Raw genomic sequence first — 19,164 nt, 5'->3', positions numbered from 1 at the left:
TCTCAAGCTCACCTAGTAATCGGGAATTCAGCCATTTCTCCAAGAAGCCCTGGTTCCTTTTAGTGGAAAACACTATTTAAAAGCCAAGATCCAGAAATTGACAGAACAATGTAAATCAACTATAATAGAAAAAATAAAAATAAAAACTAACTAAATAAAAGCTAAGATCCAAACTCTAGGTGTGCTCAGTGCTGTTGAAGTGTCACTGCTCCCAAACCCTCTGGAAAGAGGTAGGGAATGTGTGTGTGTACACAAGCATACATGCATTCTATCTGTGCATTACATCTGTATATGTATATCTTTTTATGAAAACCTACAATTCTAATCGGACACTGAAGGCTTCATTCTGCTTGTTCTGTTTCCCTTTCTGCTTGTGTAATTCTGCCCCCACTTAATGGCATTAGAATTGAACTGTTCAGTAAGAAAAGGGAAGAGGAACTGCATTGTAATCCGATGGTTGCCCTCCACAGAGAATGTACCAATTTCCACTCCCACTGGGTATTTTAAAGCTTTTTCTTTTGCCAATCCGATAGGTGAAAAAGAATATTATTCCTGATGTTTTCACATGTATTACTCACAAGATAGCTTATTTTTGAATGTTCTAATGAAAATCAGAGAAACTTGACAAGAGTATGGTAGTTGAATATAACCACTGCCCCTTAATTTCTGTCTGAGGGAAATAAAAAGGACAAATACACCTCTTAACATTGGGATGGCTGCCTGGCTGCCGCTGGCAGAAACTTGGTTGCAAGCAGCAGTTGTTCTGTCCATTGTCCATCCCAAAGAGCAAGTGAATTGATCCTGTACTGGAGACTTGAACAGGTCACGCGATTCCTGAAGACTCCCCCTGCAGGCAGAAGCAGGAGCTGGCAGGTTGGGACCAGAAATCAGCTATGCCCAAGTGCTGTTTTTGTAGAGAACAGAGCATGGGACAGGAAGACCCAGACACTTGTCTATGGGTGTCCTGAATTTTATTTCCTGTGATTAAAATATATAAAGTTCAGGCATTCCCATTGTGGCTCAGCAGAAACGAACCCAACTAATACCCCTGAGGATGAGAGTCTGATTCCTGGGGGTTAAGCTCGGTGGGTTAAGCATCTGGCGTTGCCCCAAGCTGCAGTGTAGGTCACAGACATGGCTCAGGTCTGGCGTTGCTGTGGCTGTGGTGTAGGCTGGCAGCTGCAGCTCCAATTTGACCCCTAGCCTGGGAACTTCCATGTGCCACAAGTGCAGCCTTAAAAAGAAAAAAAGAAAAAAATATATATATATATATTCAATCAACCCAGAGAAGAAAAACATTCCTAATTTTGGCAGATCTTAATTATTAGGTTGAAATTGCCCATATCTGACCTTTTCTTATTAACCTGCAAAAATGGCAATTTCAGATGATTTATCGTTTTAGATGCTAGTGCTTTTGCTCCTGTAGATCTTACAGCCTGGAGAGTCCTCTTCCTCACTTCTACCCCACATCTCCTTGCTGACTTACCCCCTTACCTGTAGTATTAAACCACAATTCATCCTTCATGACGCAAAGCAAATGGCACCTTCCCTGCTAAACCTTTGCTCATGCCCCAGAGACATGAACTTTTCCCTCTTCACCCTCCAGGCACTTTGCTGGTGCACCACTAGATTCCTTTAAGTTTTTTTTTGTTTTTGTTTTTGTTTTTTTTTTTTTGTCTTTTTGCCATTTCTTAGGCTGCTCCCGAGGCATATGGAGATTCCCAGGCTAGGGGTCGAACTGGAGCTGCAGCTGGTGGCCTACGCCACAGCCACAGCAATGCCAGATCCGAGCCAAGTCTGCCACCTACACCACAGCTCATGGCAATGCCAGATCCTTAACGCACTGAGCAAGGCCAAGAATCGAACCTACATCCTCGTGGATGCTAGAGAGATTCATTTCCGCAGAGCCGAGACGGGAACTCTGTCATTAATTTCAGGTAGATGTTTAATCTAAATACCATTTTCTTTCAGCTGACATATTTTTAAATGATAACTCCCCATGTCAGTAAGGTCATGGGAAAGTGAACACTGCCAATGAGAGAGTATAATTTGGAACAATTTTATTGGTGGGCAATTCAAGATACATCAAAACCCTCTAAAATATGTTTCTTCTGATATACCAATTCCACTTCCAGTAGTTTAAACCAAAGAAATGATTTAAAATACTATCAAACCATTGGCTATAAGAATTTAAAAAATTTTAGCAACCTTAAAGTCCAATTAACAATATGTTAGAAAACTATGCAGCCATTAAAAATGATGTAAATGAAATTTTATTTGATAGATAGGGACTGATACTATGGGTGATTTTAAATCTACTTCTAAACTTTTGGAAGTGAGTATGTATTACTTTGGAGTATTTAAAGGGATTTTAAAGTAGTCTGAAAAAGACCCATCCTGGAGATTGTTACTATTTTTGCTGTTGCCTAGAGGGTCTCACCTCTCAGACCTGGGAGGCAGGGGTCCAGCATCAGGGCAGGAAATTCCTTTTCTCTCCTCCCATCCACCTCCCAACCTGAGGCAACCGCTTCAAAGACGGCCCTTCCCCCAACAGCTCGGCAAGTTTTGTGGGCTGTTACCTTTGTCCCCCTCATCTGTCATCAGGAGAAAGGCAAGCCCGCGGTTGATCCCGTATTGACATCTCCCTTCCCCAGCATTCCTTACCTGATGGGACATGTTTCTGCCCCTATTTTCCAGCAAGAGAGATGGCTTGCCTCTCACTGAAACAAGAAGTCCTTCCTTTCTGTTTTTCCCTGTGGAGGGATATCTCCAATGGCTTTGTGAACTTGTGAGCTTTATTATGGGGTGTTTTTTTTGTTTTTGTTTTTTGCTTTTTAGGGCCACACCAGTGGCATATGGAAGTTCCCAGGCTAGGAGTCAAATTGGAGTTGCAGCTGCCGGCCTATGCCAGAGCCACAGCAATGCCAGATCCAAGCTGCGTCTGCAACCTACACCACAGCTCACGACAACGCCGGATCCTTAACCCACTGAGCGGGGCCAGGCATTGAATCCACAACCTCACGGATACTAGTCTGGTTTGTTACATAGCTGAGCCACAACGGCAACTCCCACATATACTCTTTTTGATGTAGGGTTTCTGCAAAAACTTTCTGGAAGGATCACATCTCTCACAACTGTCTTTGTAAGAACTTTTTTTTTATTATTATTATTATTATTTAGAAATGCAGTTATATACATAGAACAATTAAAATTAAATTAAACTTTGTACAAATATTAAAATACTATCTTCACACCCACTGCAATGTACAGGATACCAAAAAAATATATATGTAAAATAAAATAAAGCAAACCCAAACTGATTTAAGTGACATCCTGCACAGTCAATGATGCATGTGTCATGTGAAACCACTGCAAAGGACTCGATAGTGGTGCGAATGAGAAACTCGGGCAGGGCGTGGTGGGCTGCGACAACCCTCGCCCCTCTCTCCTCCCGGCTTGGCAATCCGAGTGCTTGGCCCCCGCATCCCCGTCAGCTGCCTAGCAGGGGGCTCAACCTTGGGGTTCCCGTTCAAAATCCCACTAGGTTTCCACTGGACATCAACAGGAGCTGCTTCCCGGGAAAGCTGAGCCTGCCCTCCCCTCTCCAGGGAGCTGCTCAGTCCACACATCTGCCCAACCAAATCCTCTCCGAGCCCTCACTGGACACCAATGACTAACACGCCCTGTGCTGAGAGCCAGGGCCCTAGCAGGCTCCACAAGACGCTCCCAGGCTCTGTCCTCAGCAAGCACATCTGGAATTAAGCTGTCAAGCCTGGGTCCCTTCATGCTCAAGAGGGGGAAAAAACAAACACACAAACAAACAAAAAACAGGGAGGGATCTAGAAATGTTTGCAGCATATTCCATTCTCTATGTAAGGATATTCCCTGGGAATGGAAGTGACATTGTTATGTGGGAAGCAAGTGGTTTGAGCTCCACTGGGGCGGGGAGGGGCCAGGCCCCGTGCTAAGATTCCTGTGCCACCACTGACTTAGCAGGAAAAATATACCTTTGTCTGTCTTGTCATTCAGCTTCACCACAGAGCTTTAAAGCTGGGGGAGGGGGAGGGCAGGGTGAATGGGGGTGACCGCTTTAGCTCTGTTTGCAAATGGAGTGTTAGCAGGATGTACACTGAAAAATGCCTTATAAAACCGCAAGTCGTCAAAGCGGCCAGGACTCGTCCCATTTCATGCTTCACACCCAGTGAAATGGGAACACAGCACACAAAACTGCGAAATGGCAACAGATAGAGCCTACCTGCTCCACTAAGGCATTGAAAGGGGTGGAGACACTAAGTGATTTTCACCATATACTGGCCCCTGGGTGTCACTGGAATGTGACTGCAAGTTGCCAGGATATAAAATCTGCAGTGAGTCAGCTCATGTGCGCAAAAAAAAAAAAAAAAAAAAAAAAAAAAAATCCTTGTTAAAAATCCTTTGGTGCTGACCATTCTCCTGGACAAGCCTTCTGGGGACTGCCCTCTAGGTGAGCTGGGAAGCCAGGTTGGGGAGGCTCTTTCCACCAGCTCCAGGCACCTCTGGCTGTCCCCAACACCACCTTGTCTCTCCAAGGCAGCTGGGGAGGGCCTAATCCTTTGCAAGGGACAAAGTCAGAAGCTCTAGAGACAGCAGCACAAGGCTGATGGCTGAGAAACTGCTTGGGGAGAAGAGAACTGCGGGAGCACCCCTACGGGTGCCAGCAGCAACACAAAGCCTCGCTCTGCACCCACAGGCCAGGGGCCTTGGGGAGGCTGCCTCATCAGAGCCAGTGATGTGGGGGCTCCTGCCTTATCCCTCTTTCCTACCAGACAGGCAAGTCTGGACTTGTGATCCCCGGGGGGTGGGCGCGGTGGAAGAAGCTTCAGAAGCAGGCTTTTCATTTTTTCAAGGGCCAAGCTGGTCACCTCTGTGGCTGAATAAACTGCAAACAAAAAGTGCAATCTCTTACAGAGGGAAAAGCCCAGAGTAATTATATTTAAAAGGGTAAGATCTTCCATTTAAAAAAATATTCCAGACTGGAATTCAGGTGTCAGAAGCTTGGGAAATGAAAGCTGCAGGCTCTGTGATGCTCTGGATGCCCCCCTCCCCCACTCTCTTTAGGAGGAAGACAGGGCACCCTGTGCTGGAGCAGAGCCTCTGCGGGTGAAGTGGCCAGGGCAGGGGGGGGCCCCCTCCGGATGGCGGACCCTGGCCGGCCCCCCACTCCTCTGCCTCCCTCAGGCTCCTGCGCTCTCTTTCTGGCACCGTCGCCCACCTGCTCCGTATCCAAGCACGTGGGCCAGGGCTGTGGGCATAGCAGGCACTGCCCTTACCTGAGAGGAAGGAAGACAACAGAGGCGGCGAGAGGCCCGGGAAAAGCGGGGAGTAAAGTGCGTGAGTGTGTGGAGCGGAGGCAGGAGGCTCAGAGGAGGCCGTTCATCCCCCTCTTCTTTGAGGCCACCCATGCCTGGAACTACCCTGTTAGGTCAGGAACTGAAAAAACTGGGCTCTTTCTTATTTTCACCCCCAAACAGAGAGGCTCAGGGGAGGAGCAGAGATGCAGTGCTTCAAAAACAGAGACAAGCGCTCCTTAATGCCGCACCGTCTGAAGAGGCAGCCGCCCGGCTGAGCTCTGCCGCCCCAGCAGAAAGAAGCATCTGGCCTGCCGGGCCCACTCCCCCGAGGTCACCAGGGCCCCGGAGCCAGGATGCTCCCAAACTACCCCCAGCAGCAAGCTGGGGTGTATGTGTGCTGACTGTCTCTCAGGCCTTCTGCTGGGTGCCAGGAAGGTCAAGGAGTGGTCCATCAGCCGTGATGGGTGGAGGGGGACAGGGGAGGGTGGAAGTAGGAAAAGCAGCAGCGCAGCAAGCAGCAGGATGCTTCCTGGGCACGGTTACTAAGGCACGTGACTGTGGTGAGGGGGACCCTCAGGACCAGGGCTGGAGCTGCCTGCAGCTGCCTGGAGACTCGGCCGGTGCCCTTCAGGCTCCATGCCATCACCACGAACCCAGAACCGGGCAACTGGCCCCAACGGCCAGTGACGAGAAGGGCATTCCATGGCATCTCAGCAACTTTCCCGTCCCATGGATGATTCGCCTCAGGCCTCTGGCCAGCAAGGAAGCTGGAGCTGCCAGGATCGAACCCGGGAGGCAGCAGGCAACTTCCCCTTTTGCCCCGGGGAAAGAGAAAAAAAGCAAGGTCAGGAAGGCCGGATGCTGGAAGTAGGAAGTGAGAACTTGCATATTAGGAAGACAATCATTATCAGCCACCTTCCTTTCCTCCCTTGGGATCTTCTGGATGCTTCTTGGCAACTTGACTCAACAGGGCCAGAGCCGCCCCCTCTGAGCTAGACAGCTGGGCGCTGGGATGGCTGTGGCGTGATTTTCCACAGCCTCCATCCTCAGCCAAGGCAATGCGTCACTGGTGTCAACCAAGGGCAGGCCCGGGCCCCACACTCTTGCCCCAATTCGAGCCCCTCTTGGATCTGCTCCTGCGGAGGGCAGCGGTGCCAGCCCTCAAAGGAAACAGCCAGACCCAGGCCCGATCCCGTGAGGCAGGGGCAGCAGTGCGGCCCTGAAGGCTTGCAGAACGTCAACAAGCCTGCGAGACAGGGAAACTGGATGGGGAGGGAGGAAGGCACAAGTAAACACAGCAGCTCCGAGGCCCACGTGGGCTGGTGGGGCTGCCACCGAAGAGCTGGCTGGAGGGGACCCAGAGGGCTCGAGGGAAGGAAGGGTTCAGTCAACACATTCAAATATGTCCCCGACGCAGATGGGAAGGCCGGGCCAGGCAAAAACCAGCTCCTCCAGCTGTCCAGTGGGCAGATGGCGAGACTCTTCCTTGAGTTTCCAGCAAGGTGGGCCCAGAGGCCCTCAGAAATACAGATACACAGGTGGCAGCTCAGGTATCCGGGCAGGGTGGCTGGAGTACACGGTGCTCAAACCCACAGGGAGAGGGAGGAAGGGCAGAGAGGAGAGAAGCCAGTGGCAGCCCTCATGCTTCTTTCAACAGTGGGATATCTGCAGGCAGAGAGGGAAGGCAAGCACAGCGGTTACCCGGCGGTCTCTCTGCAGCACACCTGGCCCCATGGCAGGGTCCCATGTGGAAAGAAATGAAATGCCCTACTCACACACTTGTGAGCAGTCCAAATCCCTCGCCCCTCTCCATGCCGGCCCTCTGCCTGTGTGGCAAAATCTGAACATTCAGTCTGGTACTGAAACCTCTTCTGGTCCTACTACCTTCAGCCCTCCTCTCTGCTTTAACTCTGCGAGTTTAGCTGCTTCTCCTTCCGTCCTTATTCTCACCCTATGAGGCTTCTGAACCCTGGTAAGTCTCACCTCCTCCTTAAAGTCATCCTCCAGCTATGTGACTCTGAGTAAATCAATTCCCCTCTCTGGGTCCTCACATGCCAAGTGGATCAGACTGACACCTTGGGGTCCTGACTTCCCTATGGTACTGCCAGCTTGGCCTGCAACCAACTCGATAACCTATGTGTCTTGTTTTTTGTGCCCCTCATTCTGACACCACCCCTGCCTTTCTTGGCTCCATTGTTTCTCGAGTATAGGCCCCACCTTCCCAACTGGCTGACAATCTGTGCGGGTAGAGTGTGTTTGTGTTTCATAGTTCTTGCCATCACCCCCAAAACCTAATCCAGCACCAGGCAGAAGATGGGCTCTGAAAAATGCTTGTTTAATCACAGAACAAAGCCAGGTAACAAGGTAGCGTGGAGGAGGAAAAGAGCTGGCACCACCTTGGCTCCTTAGGAAGGACAAGGGCTGAGGTTTGTGCCAATATGTGCAGACACACAATATGTGTATCTGGCTGCCCAAGGGGTCACCAGCTTCCACCTTTAACCCCACATCAACTGTTCAGCGGCCCCTTCCAAGCTCTCTATCCCACTAAGAAAAAAGGAGGCATGCTGTCGATGATCAGGAAACCTTAAACCTGATGTACGTCTAAGAATTTCCCACTTCTCTGCTTTCGGATATTCTAAAGCTGTGACATGACTCCCAGGAAGCACAAAGTCTTCTCTAAGACCCTTTTAGGGGCGCCGGGTAAGTACAGAAGTCCTCACTTTCTGAAGGAAAACATCTAGGTTTACTTTGCATCCTGTACCACACTGGGATTTTATTTAAAGACACTTTTTGAAGGGACAGAGTCAATCCCAATGTTCAACTCTCTAGGCTCCAGTAAAGTGTCAGGGGGCAGCAATTTCATTCCACAAAGGACCTGGAGTCATCTGGGTGGGGTGGAGCACGGCGCCACGGGGCTACAATGCAGGCTCGGGAGCAGACCCACCTGCCTTCAACGCCCAGCTCAGCCACTTACCAATGGGCAAGTGACTTACCCTTTTTGAGCCTCAGTTTTCTCATCTGTAAAATGGGGCTGGTAATAATACCTACTTCTCAGGATCACTGTAAGGTTTGACGGAACCAGTGCAAGAAAACCAGCCTGCACAGGAGCTGGTATACTCCTATTTGAAATGAAGCAGCTGAATGCTCTGGAAGAGAGACAGGCCCCAGCTTTCTCTGTAATATGACCCCACACCTCTGTCATTCCTGTCCTTTCAGGAACATAAAAATTACAACAAGAAGACAGGCCCCACCTCTACCCTTTGATTTAGCACAGCCCTGAGGCCATGAATACTTTGGGAGACTCTGAACCTATCAAAATTCACAGACAACAGTAAAAAGTCTTCCTATGCAGAGCCAAAGCCCTACCTGGAGCTCTGAGAGTAAAATCCTGTTTTTGGAGGCTAATCCCCCAGGTATTATCTATCTATGCTCCCGAATACACCAATTATTAGATTGGCTCACAGCCCTTGCTCCCTCCCAGCAAAGACCCTGAGCAGACAATCACTTCTGATCAGCACAGACCACCTACCGTCTGTGTAGTCCTCCGATGTGAGAGATAAAAGGCTTTGCATGTCACTGTTCTCTGAATCCGGGGCTTCTTTGTGTGCCACTCGGCTGTTCCCTGAGCCGGCCACCCAGGAAGAGGTGGTGGCCTGGTGCACCATCACAGTCTCCGAGCCCCGGGAGCCCCAGGCTTCACAGAGTCCAGACTGGCCCGGGGCCTCCTCCTCTCCACCTGCAGAGGAGCAGGCCCCCTGGTCCTGCAGCTGCTGCTCCCGTGGCCCGCTCCTCCCGCCGGGCCCAGACCCTTCGGACAGCACAATCTGCACTCTGGGGTCGGCGGGCGGCACAGAGTGACCGGAACTGCCGTACACAGCCTCCTCGTACGATGGCAGCGCGACCTGGACTCCGTCCACCATGATGGACACCTGGTCCCCAGATACCCCCTGGTCACGCCTGCATCCGGGGGAGGAGAAGACAAGGAGAGAATGAGAATACACCCACAGCAAAGATCACAGCACCGACACCACCAACCGCTTCTGAGCACGTGCCATGGAGCCGGCGCCGCGCTAAGTGCTTTACACACTTTATCCCACAGGATCCTCGCCTGAGCCCCCTCAGGTGGAGAGTCACCAAGGAAGCAGGTGAGGCTCAGAGAAGTGGCTAAGCAACCTGCCCAATCACACAGCTGGTAAGGGAGGAAGACAGGGTGTAAGTCCATTCCACTTGCTTCCAGAAACTGTGTCCTTAACCTCTGGTCCTGGGCAGAAACTAGGAACCTAGAGACCTGGAAACAATGCCATTCACCCAGCACAGCTAAGAGGAAAGAGACAGAATGCCGGCTGCACATAATCCCGTGAATGCGCACCCCTGCCCATGCTCCGTGAGAGAGGGTACACTGTATGCTGTGTATATTAAATCTCCGCGAAGCTGGTTTTTTGTTTGTTTTTAAAGGAGAAGAAAAAGCAGCACTGTGGTCTTGAAATGGGACCCTGGACTTGAAAACTGAAGAATTCTGTTGTTTTGACTTTGCTCGCCTTTTTTTTAATACTTTGTAAACAAACCAAAAATACATCAATTATGACATAAATATCAGACAAACACCATAGAAAGATGAACAACTGATTTATCCCAAAGGTAACACTGGTGTATGACCCCTACCTAGGTCAGGAAGCAGAGCACTGTCAGCACCCCCACCACCTCCTGACCCCTCACCACCCAAAGTAACCACTGTCCTAACTTGTATGAAAATCATTCCTTTGACCTTTTTTTTTTTTTGCTTTTTAGGGCTGCACCTGCGGTGTATGGAAGTTCCCAAGCTAGGGGTCAAATCGTCAGAGTAGCAGCTGCCGGCCTAGGCCACAGCCACAGCAATACAGGATCCGAGCCACGGCTGCAACCTGCACCACAGCTCACAGCAACACCAGATCCTTGACCCACTGAACGTGGCCAGGGACTGAACCCGCATCCTCATGGATACTAGTTGGATTCGTTTTCACTGAGCTACAACGGGAACTCCTCTTTTGACTTTTATTTTAATAATTTTACAGTCTAAACATGAACCCTTCAACACCAGTTTAGTTTTGCATATTTTTGATCTTTATATGAATGGGATATTGTCGTGTGTGTGTGTGTGTGTGTGCGCGCTTCATATTTTACTCAGCATTATGTTGGTGAGATTTATTCATGACATACTTTTTCTCCCGAACCACTTTGAAAGTAAGTTATTTCCTGCTAAATAAGGCAGTAAGTAGTTGGCACACACCTCCCAAGAACCTCCTTTTCTATATAACTACAACAGTATTACATCCTGGAAATAATGCTGGTATAATAAATACTATAACACAAACTTTCCCAACCTCCTCCAAATGTATCTGTCTCAGCTGCTGTCTTGCTTGTTTTCGCCCAGGATCTATGGACCATGCATTGCATTTAGCTGTCCTGTCTCTCACATCTCTTTTAATCTAGAACATTCCACTATCATTTTCCTTCACAACATTGACAGTCTTCACAAAGTCCAGGCCAGCTGTCTCCTGGAATGTCCCACCATCTGGACCTGTCTAATGCCACCCCTGGGATTAGAGTCAGGCCAACCTCTGCCCAGAACACTACATACCACAGCACTGATTGTAACATCACGTTCTCTCTGTGCTGTGCCAGCAACACACAAGGTCTATGAGCTAGACCATATTATTGCTGGACTGTTTTATTCATTCTCAATTTCTTCACCTGCATTTGCAGACCAAAATCTGTGCTACCCAGTTCAAGTGGCATGTACACAGTGAAGGTGACAGAGGTGGCACTCATACAAGTGCTCAGAGGTTTTTGGAAGGAAGGGAGACTCTGATGCAGCGGAAGCAGGGTGCATGCTGGCACTGCCTAACTTTTGTTATTCAAATTAATTTTCTTGTTTAAAAAGTAATACATGTATAACATTTAAACAGGGTCTATAATGAAAACCAAATCTCCCTTCCGTTCGAATCAGGCAAAATCAGTTATTTTTAACACACTGACTAGTTAAAGGGGAAAATATGTCCTAATTTGGATGAAATGACAGATAGATTAGCTTGACTTTATGTGGAAAAAGCCAATTCTTGCAAATAAACAGTCCCCTCTGAATCCTCTTTATTGTACTAATTGTTTAATGACCTTTTAAAAGTAGTTGCTATCCTGACTCCGAAACAAAAAATAAATAAATAAAAAGAAGAAAGAAAAACCACTAGGGAGACAAGGCAGTGGCTCACAAACATGAGCCTGCACTAGAATAATCTGGAAGGCCTGGGGAACCATGGTGCTGGGCTTCGGCCCAGAGTTTCTCATTCTGGGTCTGGGGTGGGGCCTGAAACTCTGCATTCCTTACAAGTTCTCAGGTGATGCTGATACCACTGGGACCACACTTTGAGAACCCCTGATGTAGGGGAAATGACATGGCTTTGGAGTTGGACAGTCTGGGATTTAAATCTCAGCTCTGTCTTCATGTAGAGGGATGACCGGGAGTGAGTGACTGCACCTCTCACTGAGCCTCCTTCTCCTTCTCTGCAGTGATCCTGTGAGGATGAAGATAATGACGCAAAGCAAAAGCAGAGTGCCTGGCACACCTGGAAGTTCAACACTTGGCGGGGGCCCTCCCCTTTCCCGGGGTACACACAGACCAGCTGCAGCCGGCAGGCCCACCAGCACCGCTCTGCCTGTCAAAGGCCAGCCCCCCACTGCCACTGGACTCACCTGCTGTGATGGAAAGACTTCAGCTTCGGCTGCAGCAGCACGAACAGCACCACGAGGAGGAGGATGAGTGCCACAGAGCTGGCAGTGGAAGCCACGATGGACAGCGTGGGGACCCCGAGTGACGTATGGGCATCTTTGTCTATAGAAGCAAGCCATCATCAGAAGTGTTTTGTACCCACCAAGTCCCCCAGCATGATGTCACACTGAGACAGGCTATGTATGGCCAGGGCCATCTTTGGAGTTACAGTACAGTGGCTTCTACATCAAGGAAGGGGGGCTATTTCCCTATTCCGTTTCTGAATTTAGTTTTCTTTTCTTTCTCTTTTTTTTTTTTGTTTTGTTTTGTTTTTTTCTTTTGGGCCACACCTGCAGCATATGGAGGTTCCCAGGATAGGGGTCGAATCGGAGCTATAGCTGCTGGCCTACGCCACAGCCACAGCAATTGCCAGATCTGAGCCACGTCTGCAACCTATACCACAGCTCATGGCAACACCGGATCCTTAACCTACTGAGCAAGCCCAGGGATCGAACCGGTGTCCTCATGGATACAAGTCAGATTCATTTCCCGCTGAGCCACGACAGGAACTCCTGTTCCTGAACTTAGAATTCTCTTCACTTTGGACCTTTGGGGACCATCTAACACCTAAACCGACTCTCCCCTTAGAGAGCTCACCTTTACAGACCTTTACTTCTGACCCCATCCTCAACAGCAGGGTGAAGACATCACCCACTGAAATGCACACATCATTTCACCACCTAAAGTTCCGCCCACATCTTTCCCCATGTGGTAGGAAAATTCGTAAGAACTAGGCTGTCATAACCCAGATCCTGCAGCTTTAGTTGTAAATATCAGGCCCATCCCCACCCTTCTCTGGGGTGTCACAGTCTTGAAGCGTGAGTGAAAAGCACAAAGGTGGCTGCCTGACACACGTTCCCACGGGTGGCTGGATTTCCCGTCATGCGTGACAGGAGGAGGTAGAGGGGCAGGTCTTCTGTCCAGTGGGACTGCAGCTCCGGAACAAAACAGTTTGTTTCCATCCAAGGACAAACAACAGAAAAGAGACAGCACAGAAGGTGCTTGCATTGTGCGCATGTGTTCACAGAACACGGTCAAAGGTCACCAGCGCTTGGCTAGACAAACAGGAGATCCGGAGCGTCAAAGGGACCTGACATAGCACAGCAGATGCTTCAGTGGCTCGGCTGAAACGCAGGGGACACGCACCAGCAACCCCAATGTCTTTCACAGAGACGTGAAATCCAAAGGAAGGCAGGCTGCAGGGCATCGGCGGGGCCGCGCTGTCCCAGAGCATGGGGTGCTCCGGAGGGGACGGGCGCCACGTCCCCGGAGTTAAAAGCAAGCAGAACCCCAGCAGCACCCCTCTCCCATCTGCCAAACTGACCCTCGTTGAGCCGGCAGCTGATCTCCATGGCTGGTTTCCACTCGCCATTCTTACACGTCAGGTATTTGTAATCGCCCTTCAACATGTAGCCTTCGGCACACAGGTACTCGATGACGCTGCCCGCGTTCAAGGGGTCTCTGCAGGGACGGGGGTGACAGACGTAGCCACCATTCTCTGGCTCCGGGGGCAGGGAACACACTGTGAAGACAGAGAGGGATGATACGGTGGTGACGTTTTCCAGGAGCCCCGTCAGGGACACAGAGAGGGGCAGTTCTGAAGCTTCAGCAGGAAACACCCCTGGAGCAAAAAGGGCCAGGCCCTTGGAAAGGCTGCTGGCCAAACTCTGGGCATTCAGGTCGTCCGTGATAGAGGCAGGCGCCCTGGCCGCAGAGGAAGCTTGGCCGCCTGCACCACTTCCCTTCTCCTCCCGCTGTGCCCTCAGAGAACCGTATCCATTCCTGAACGGTGGACTCGGGCAAAGCCCAACTTACAGAGACCTAGTGCGTGATATGGTTTCAATAAAACCTAGTGAAATACACAACAGATCAGGGTGACAGGTGGTAAAATACTGATAACCTGCACGGGGGAAATGTTAGCCTTATTACCAACATCGATACCAGAAAGGACTTCCTCGTATAATAAAAATGTGCCTTCTTGGCATCAGAGGGAATTTCTGATGCATTTCCTGGGAGGCTTCCCCAGCTCCGTGCACCACCCATTCCCTGACTAGACCAATCCCTGGCATCACCTGCCTCTATCCCACAGTAAATCCCACATTCTTCACTCAGGTGGGACTGTTCAGTTATAGAAGCACCTTCATTCAGCTGCTCTCTTACTTACTTCTTCTGACAACTCTGAGGTAGTTACCTCTGCTCCCCTTTGAGAATGACGACGTTGCTCCACGCAAGTTAAATGACTTTTAGCCAAGCGTGAGGCAGAGTCAAAGGCAGGCCTGGGAACAGAGCCAGGTCGGATTCTAAAACCTGTAACCTTGCCACCAGCAGCCACTGCTTCCCCCCAGGGGTGAGTGGGCCCTCAGGGAATGCGTATCAAGGTTACCTCCCCTTCACACAGGTCAGTTAGGGAGACAGCAAGCCGGTCCTAAGAGTGGTGGGAACCCTGGTGTAGACACATTGTGGTGATAAATCGGAGGAGCTGGAAGGTCCGAGCAGCCCAGGGAGAAAGGCGGCCTGATTCCAAGGCCTCTCCTTCTGAGCCTGGACAGACACTGTAGAACCGAAGTCCCCAGGCAGTGAATCTCGAGCGAAAACAGGAAGGGACAGGAGAGGCACTAAGGATCACTGTTTGGAAGGCTGGGCTCGGGGCAAGACATGCTGGCAGGTGGCCAGGCACCCACAGACTTCAACTTACCAAAAGCCGTACCAGTGCAAGAAAGATGAGAGTTTCCAAAGGAGATTTGACTTTGCACAAAAACACCCTGTCCCCCGCCAGCCCCCATTACCACAAGGACATCAGTATGCAATAAGACCTGCTGGGCTTTTTTCCACTTCCTCTAACAGACCTGAGTCTCTGACTCTCTGCGATAAGGGGCTCTCCCTTCTCAGGACCGCCCACCCCTCTCTCACCAAATACCACTTCCCTTCAACCTACAAACTACTATTAAGCAGACTGCCTGCCAGCCAGGCTGGAGGGAGACACCAAGTCGAAAAAGAGATGATGGTCCCTGCCTTCAGGCTGCTTATCACTGAGAAGAGACTCCACTTTTAAAGAGCTTTTAGAAGGCGGGGCAGTGTGGGGGGGTCCACAGGGACCAGAGACGTCCAGGCAGCCTCCCTGAAACGAGCAGATGGAGCCCAAAGAAGCCTTAGACGTTCCCTCTGAGGACACACCTTCTCCAGACACTTCCCACGCCATCCGTCTCACCCAAAGCCTTGCCCTGGAGGGAGGAGACCCAGGCATCACAGCCCTCCTGAAGCCTCTCCAAACTCTGGCCAAGTAGTTCAAAGAGCTAACCGGCTGGATTTCCAAAGGAACCTCAGCAAACTGCTTTACTCTTTACACTCTCCCGCTTCTGTTCAGGGCAACAAGCCTGTCACAGATGCCCCCGGCTCTCCTTGGACGGTGTCTAACTGGTGCACTGCCTCGGCATAATTAATGCTGAGCAGCTCCTGAAAGCAGCCAGGACCCACTCAGCCCAGGGTGCTGGGAACGACGGACCCAGGGGGAGGTCCGCTGATCCTAGAGCCATGCCTGCTCTGCTGGGTACTCCCGCCCTTGAAGCCCACGTCTCCACAGAATCTTTGAGCGGGACCTCACAAAGCACCCCTCTTAGAAGGGAAGAACAGCAAGGTCGACAAAGGAGCAACTTGCAACTTGATTTCCTTTCAAGTCAACTAACATTCACTGATGACTGTGTGAGCATCACTGTGAATGCTCTGAGAAAGAATAAAAAGATAAGCATCTCCGGTATTTGTGGCCAAATAGGGATATGACAAACAAGTCCACACATACATTTTAAAAGTTGTTTTCGTCATGGTTTCTGGGTTTTACATCTTGTATAAGGACACTTTCGTAAACATATTCTCCAATATTTTCTTCTAATGCCTTATAGAATGGGTCTTTGTTATATAAATAATACCTTCACAGGAAAAAAAAAATTACAGAAAATATATACTTGGTACAAAATCCAGTAAGTAAGAGGTTGAACATGAAAAGTAAGCACTTCTTCCCTAGTCACTCAGTGCCTCTTTCCAGAGATACTCCGCACAGACTTAACTCCAACACACATCAAGGGATGGGATTAGCGCCACAAGAGAGGGAGCCCAGAGCAGCAGAGATCAGCCTTATGTGGAAGTGGCTAGAAAAGGCTCATGGAGGAAGCGGCATTGCCGGTGGGGCTTGACTTCAGCAGGAAAGGAGGTGGTGGTTTGAAGCTAAGGCACCAAAGTAGGAAAGTATAGGTTAAGCCCAGAGAATCTATGAAGTAGTCCAGGTTAGCTTGGTAGCAAAAGAAAATTCGCCCAAAATTAGTAAATAATTATGATAATGTGATGAAACCATCTCACATAGGGGCCTTGGCTGCAACAGGAGGTGTTGATACTGTATTCAAAGGGCAGAATTACGAGAGGAGCTGAATTTGATATAAGGTGGAGAGAGCCTTTAGGGCAGGTCAACAGCAGAGCAACCCTAATGTGGTGAAATAAACTGGACAGAAGTCCTTTTCTGTTCGTCTGTGAAGATCAATACAAAGGAAATCAAGTACAGCAGGTTTAGCATCATAAAGGGACGGCCTCAGATCCAAGGAAGAAATAAGGAGGCCTTAGAAGGAAAATTAAAAAAACAAAAGATCATTTTCAGAGGCCAAGAATATAAGGAAAAACACGGCCCTCTTGCCCAATCAAAGTGCAGAGCGAGAGAGCCGTGGCGAAGGGCAGGTGTCCGAGCGCATCCTCTCGGGGGCGCCTGGGTTAACAGGAACAGGAAGAACATCAGGAAGAGCAAATAAATCAGCAGTGGCTTCCGGAAGCCACTGTTCTGGGCAAGAGGCTGACTTAATCCGTGCGTCAGGCTCGTGCTCTGACAACTCCAGGGGCCGCAGTGGGAGTTTCAAGCTCTGTTCTTAGCCCTGAAAAGACAATGAACTCATCTGATTTGGCAAAGCTGCACAATTTCAAAAAGAGAGGGAGAAGGCCAGAAGATGGAAATTTTACAGGAAAAAATCAATTAACTCTCCTTAGCTTCCTTCACTGCTTTCTATTATCTTTTGCAGCCACTTAGGCCCCCAGTAAGCACAGGAAGCAGTGAGGTAATTCTGCAGGGGGCCCGGAAGAGCGCCTGGCGCACACAAGTCATCGAGTGAGAGACCATTCGACCAGCTGGTGAGGGTGCGGGCGGAGCAGAAACTAAGTGATCCAGCTGATTTCTACCTCGGGTCCCCACAGCCTAAAACCTTGAGCAGAAACCAACGAGAACCCCCTTCTAAACATCTTCTGCTTTTGTCATTTTGGAGACCATACTTTCAGGAGAAAGAGGCTCATTAAAGGCAAAACAAACTTTTATAAGTACCATAACAAGCAAAGCAAAACAAGCTCCACGAGGGAGTTCCCCTTGTGGCTCAGTGGTTAATGAACCCGACTAGTATCCAAGAGGATGCGGGCTCAATCCCTGGCCTGGCTCAGTGGGTTAAGGATGTGGCACTGCCAGGAGATTGTGGTGTAGGTCCGAGATGCAGTTCAGATCCCTCAGTGCTATGGCTGTGGTGTAGGCCAGCAGCTGCAGCTTGGATTGAATCCCTAGCCTGGGAATGTCCATATGCCACAGGTGCGGCCCTAAAAAGCAAAAAAAAAACCAGAATCCAAAAAATGAAAAACAAGCTCCAGGAAAGACCCTGGGGTCAAAGTATTCAGTTCAACAAACTACAATACCTGAGCCCCTTCAAAACAAGGTGTGGGGAGCAGGGAATGCGCAGATCAGCTGAAGAGGGGAAGCAGACCTGTAAAATACCTGGTGCCATTAAAAAGACTCAAGAGAAGAGGTTTCCATCTGATGTCAGTTATCAAGAAAACACTAGACTCCCGCGAACACAGTTACTAAGGGCTTAAGAAACCATGTCGGTGTTCACCCAGGTTTGAAATCACATCCTTTTAAACTAAAACCAGCGCAGCAGCATTTAGAACACAACTGGGCACAAAGAAAGAGATGCTTGATGAAGGTGTTGAAAGCGAGGATGGCCAGAGAAAAGCTTTCCTGGGAATTCAGGGGAAGAGCAAGAGGTTCTCCCAAACCAGCGCACCAACATGGATGGCATAATCGTCAGACACAAGTTGAGGTTGTATCACACGCACGCCTATGTGGTCGTAATGCCATCAAACAGAGCGTGCCTCCTCTCATAAGATGCTCTGGGACCATAAAAGAAACGTAACAGGACCACGCCTTCACACAGCTCACAGTCTAGAGGACACAGACACCCACACAGCCACTTCTAACGCAAACAAAAGAAGGAAGTGTTCCAAGGTGAGTTTTTCTATTAGCCTGGAGTGTCCCTCTGGGCAAGGACATCTTTCCTGTCCACCTGAGAACTGCTGGCAACCAGAGGAAGGTAAGAGCCCAGGCAAAGAGAAATGGGAGCGAAAAACACAACAGGGAGGAAGGATGGATGGGAAGCAACAATCCAGCACAATCCTGCCCGACAGAAATACAATGCGGCCACAGAGGTGATTTTCAATTTTCTTAGTGGTCACATCAAAGAAGAAAAACTGTGAAAATAACTTTAATATTTTATCTAACCAACATATGCAAAGTACATTTTGATAGCTCAACACATAATCAATATAAAATTTTATCCATGAGATATTCTCCATTCTTTTCTCCACAGTAAGTCTATACGTACAGGTCAACTCAAGTCAGACTAACCACATTTCAAGCTCTCGACAGCCACGCAGGCCTAGCAACCGCTGTACTGAGCAGCACAAATGCGGGGATCCGACAACAGTGGGAAGGGCCTGGGTGTGAGGCAGGACGCTAAACAGCAGACGCGGAGAGAAGACATGATGCAGCACTGAGGGTCCTTCACGGTGTTTTCTCAAGCACTGTTTGTGTGCTTGCTCTCAAAACCCTTTCTTAGTATATAAAGGTCCAATTTCTACTTCCAGCCCTCAGCAGTTTGTTAGGAGGAGAAAGAGAGCCAGAGAAAAAGTCAGGTGGAAACAGAAAAAGAGCATTCAAATGTGCACATTTCTTTTTGGACA

The 19,164-nt window shown here is 49.5% G+C and overlaps 1 protein-coding gene across 4 annotated transcripts in view; it reads right to left on the bottom strand.

Annotated features, from left to right (window-relative positions):
- SUSD6 (sushi domain containing 6) overlaps window positions 3,136–19,164 on the bottom strand; it is a 90,480-nt gene continuing 74,451 nt past the window's right edge. For all 4 annotated transcript variants that reach the window (XM_001926947.5, XM_013978303.2, XM_021099405.1 and 1 more), the window contains exons 3-6: window positions 13,457–13,654; window positions 12,057–12,195; window positions 8,860–9,287; window positions 3,136–6,995 (exon numbers count right to left, since the gene is read on the bottom strand). In XM_001926947.5, the coding sequence (XP_001926982.1) occupies window positions 6,970–6,995; window positions 8,860–9,287; window positions 12,057–12,195; window positions 13,457–13,654 (791 nt within the window). In that variant the 3' untranslated portion in view covers window positions 3,136–6,969. The remainder of the gene's footprint in view (window positions 6,996–8,859; window positions 9,288–12,056; window positions 12,196–13,456; window positions 13,655–19,164) is intronic.

The sequence above is a fragment of the Sus scrofa genome, chromosome 7 (genome assembly GCF_000003025.6).
Source record: "Sus scrofa isolate TJ Tabasco breed Duroc chromosome 7, Sscrofa11.1, whole genome shotgun sequence".
In the NCBI taxonomy this organism is placed as follows: Eukaryota; Metazoa; Chordata; class Mammalia; order Artiodactyla; family Suidae; genus Sus; species Sus scrofa.
The sequence above is the reverse complement of the archived record's forward strand: the minus strand, read 5'-3'. Positions and strand labels throughout refer to the sequence as shown.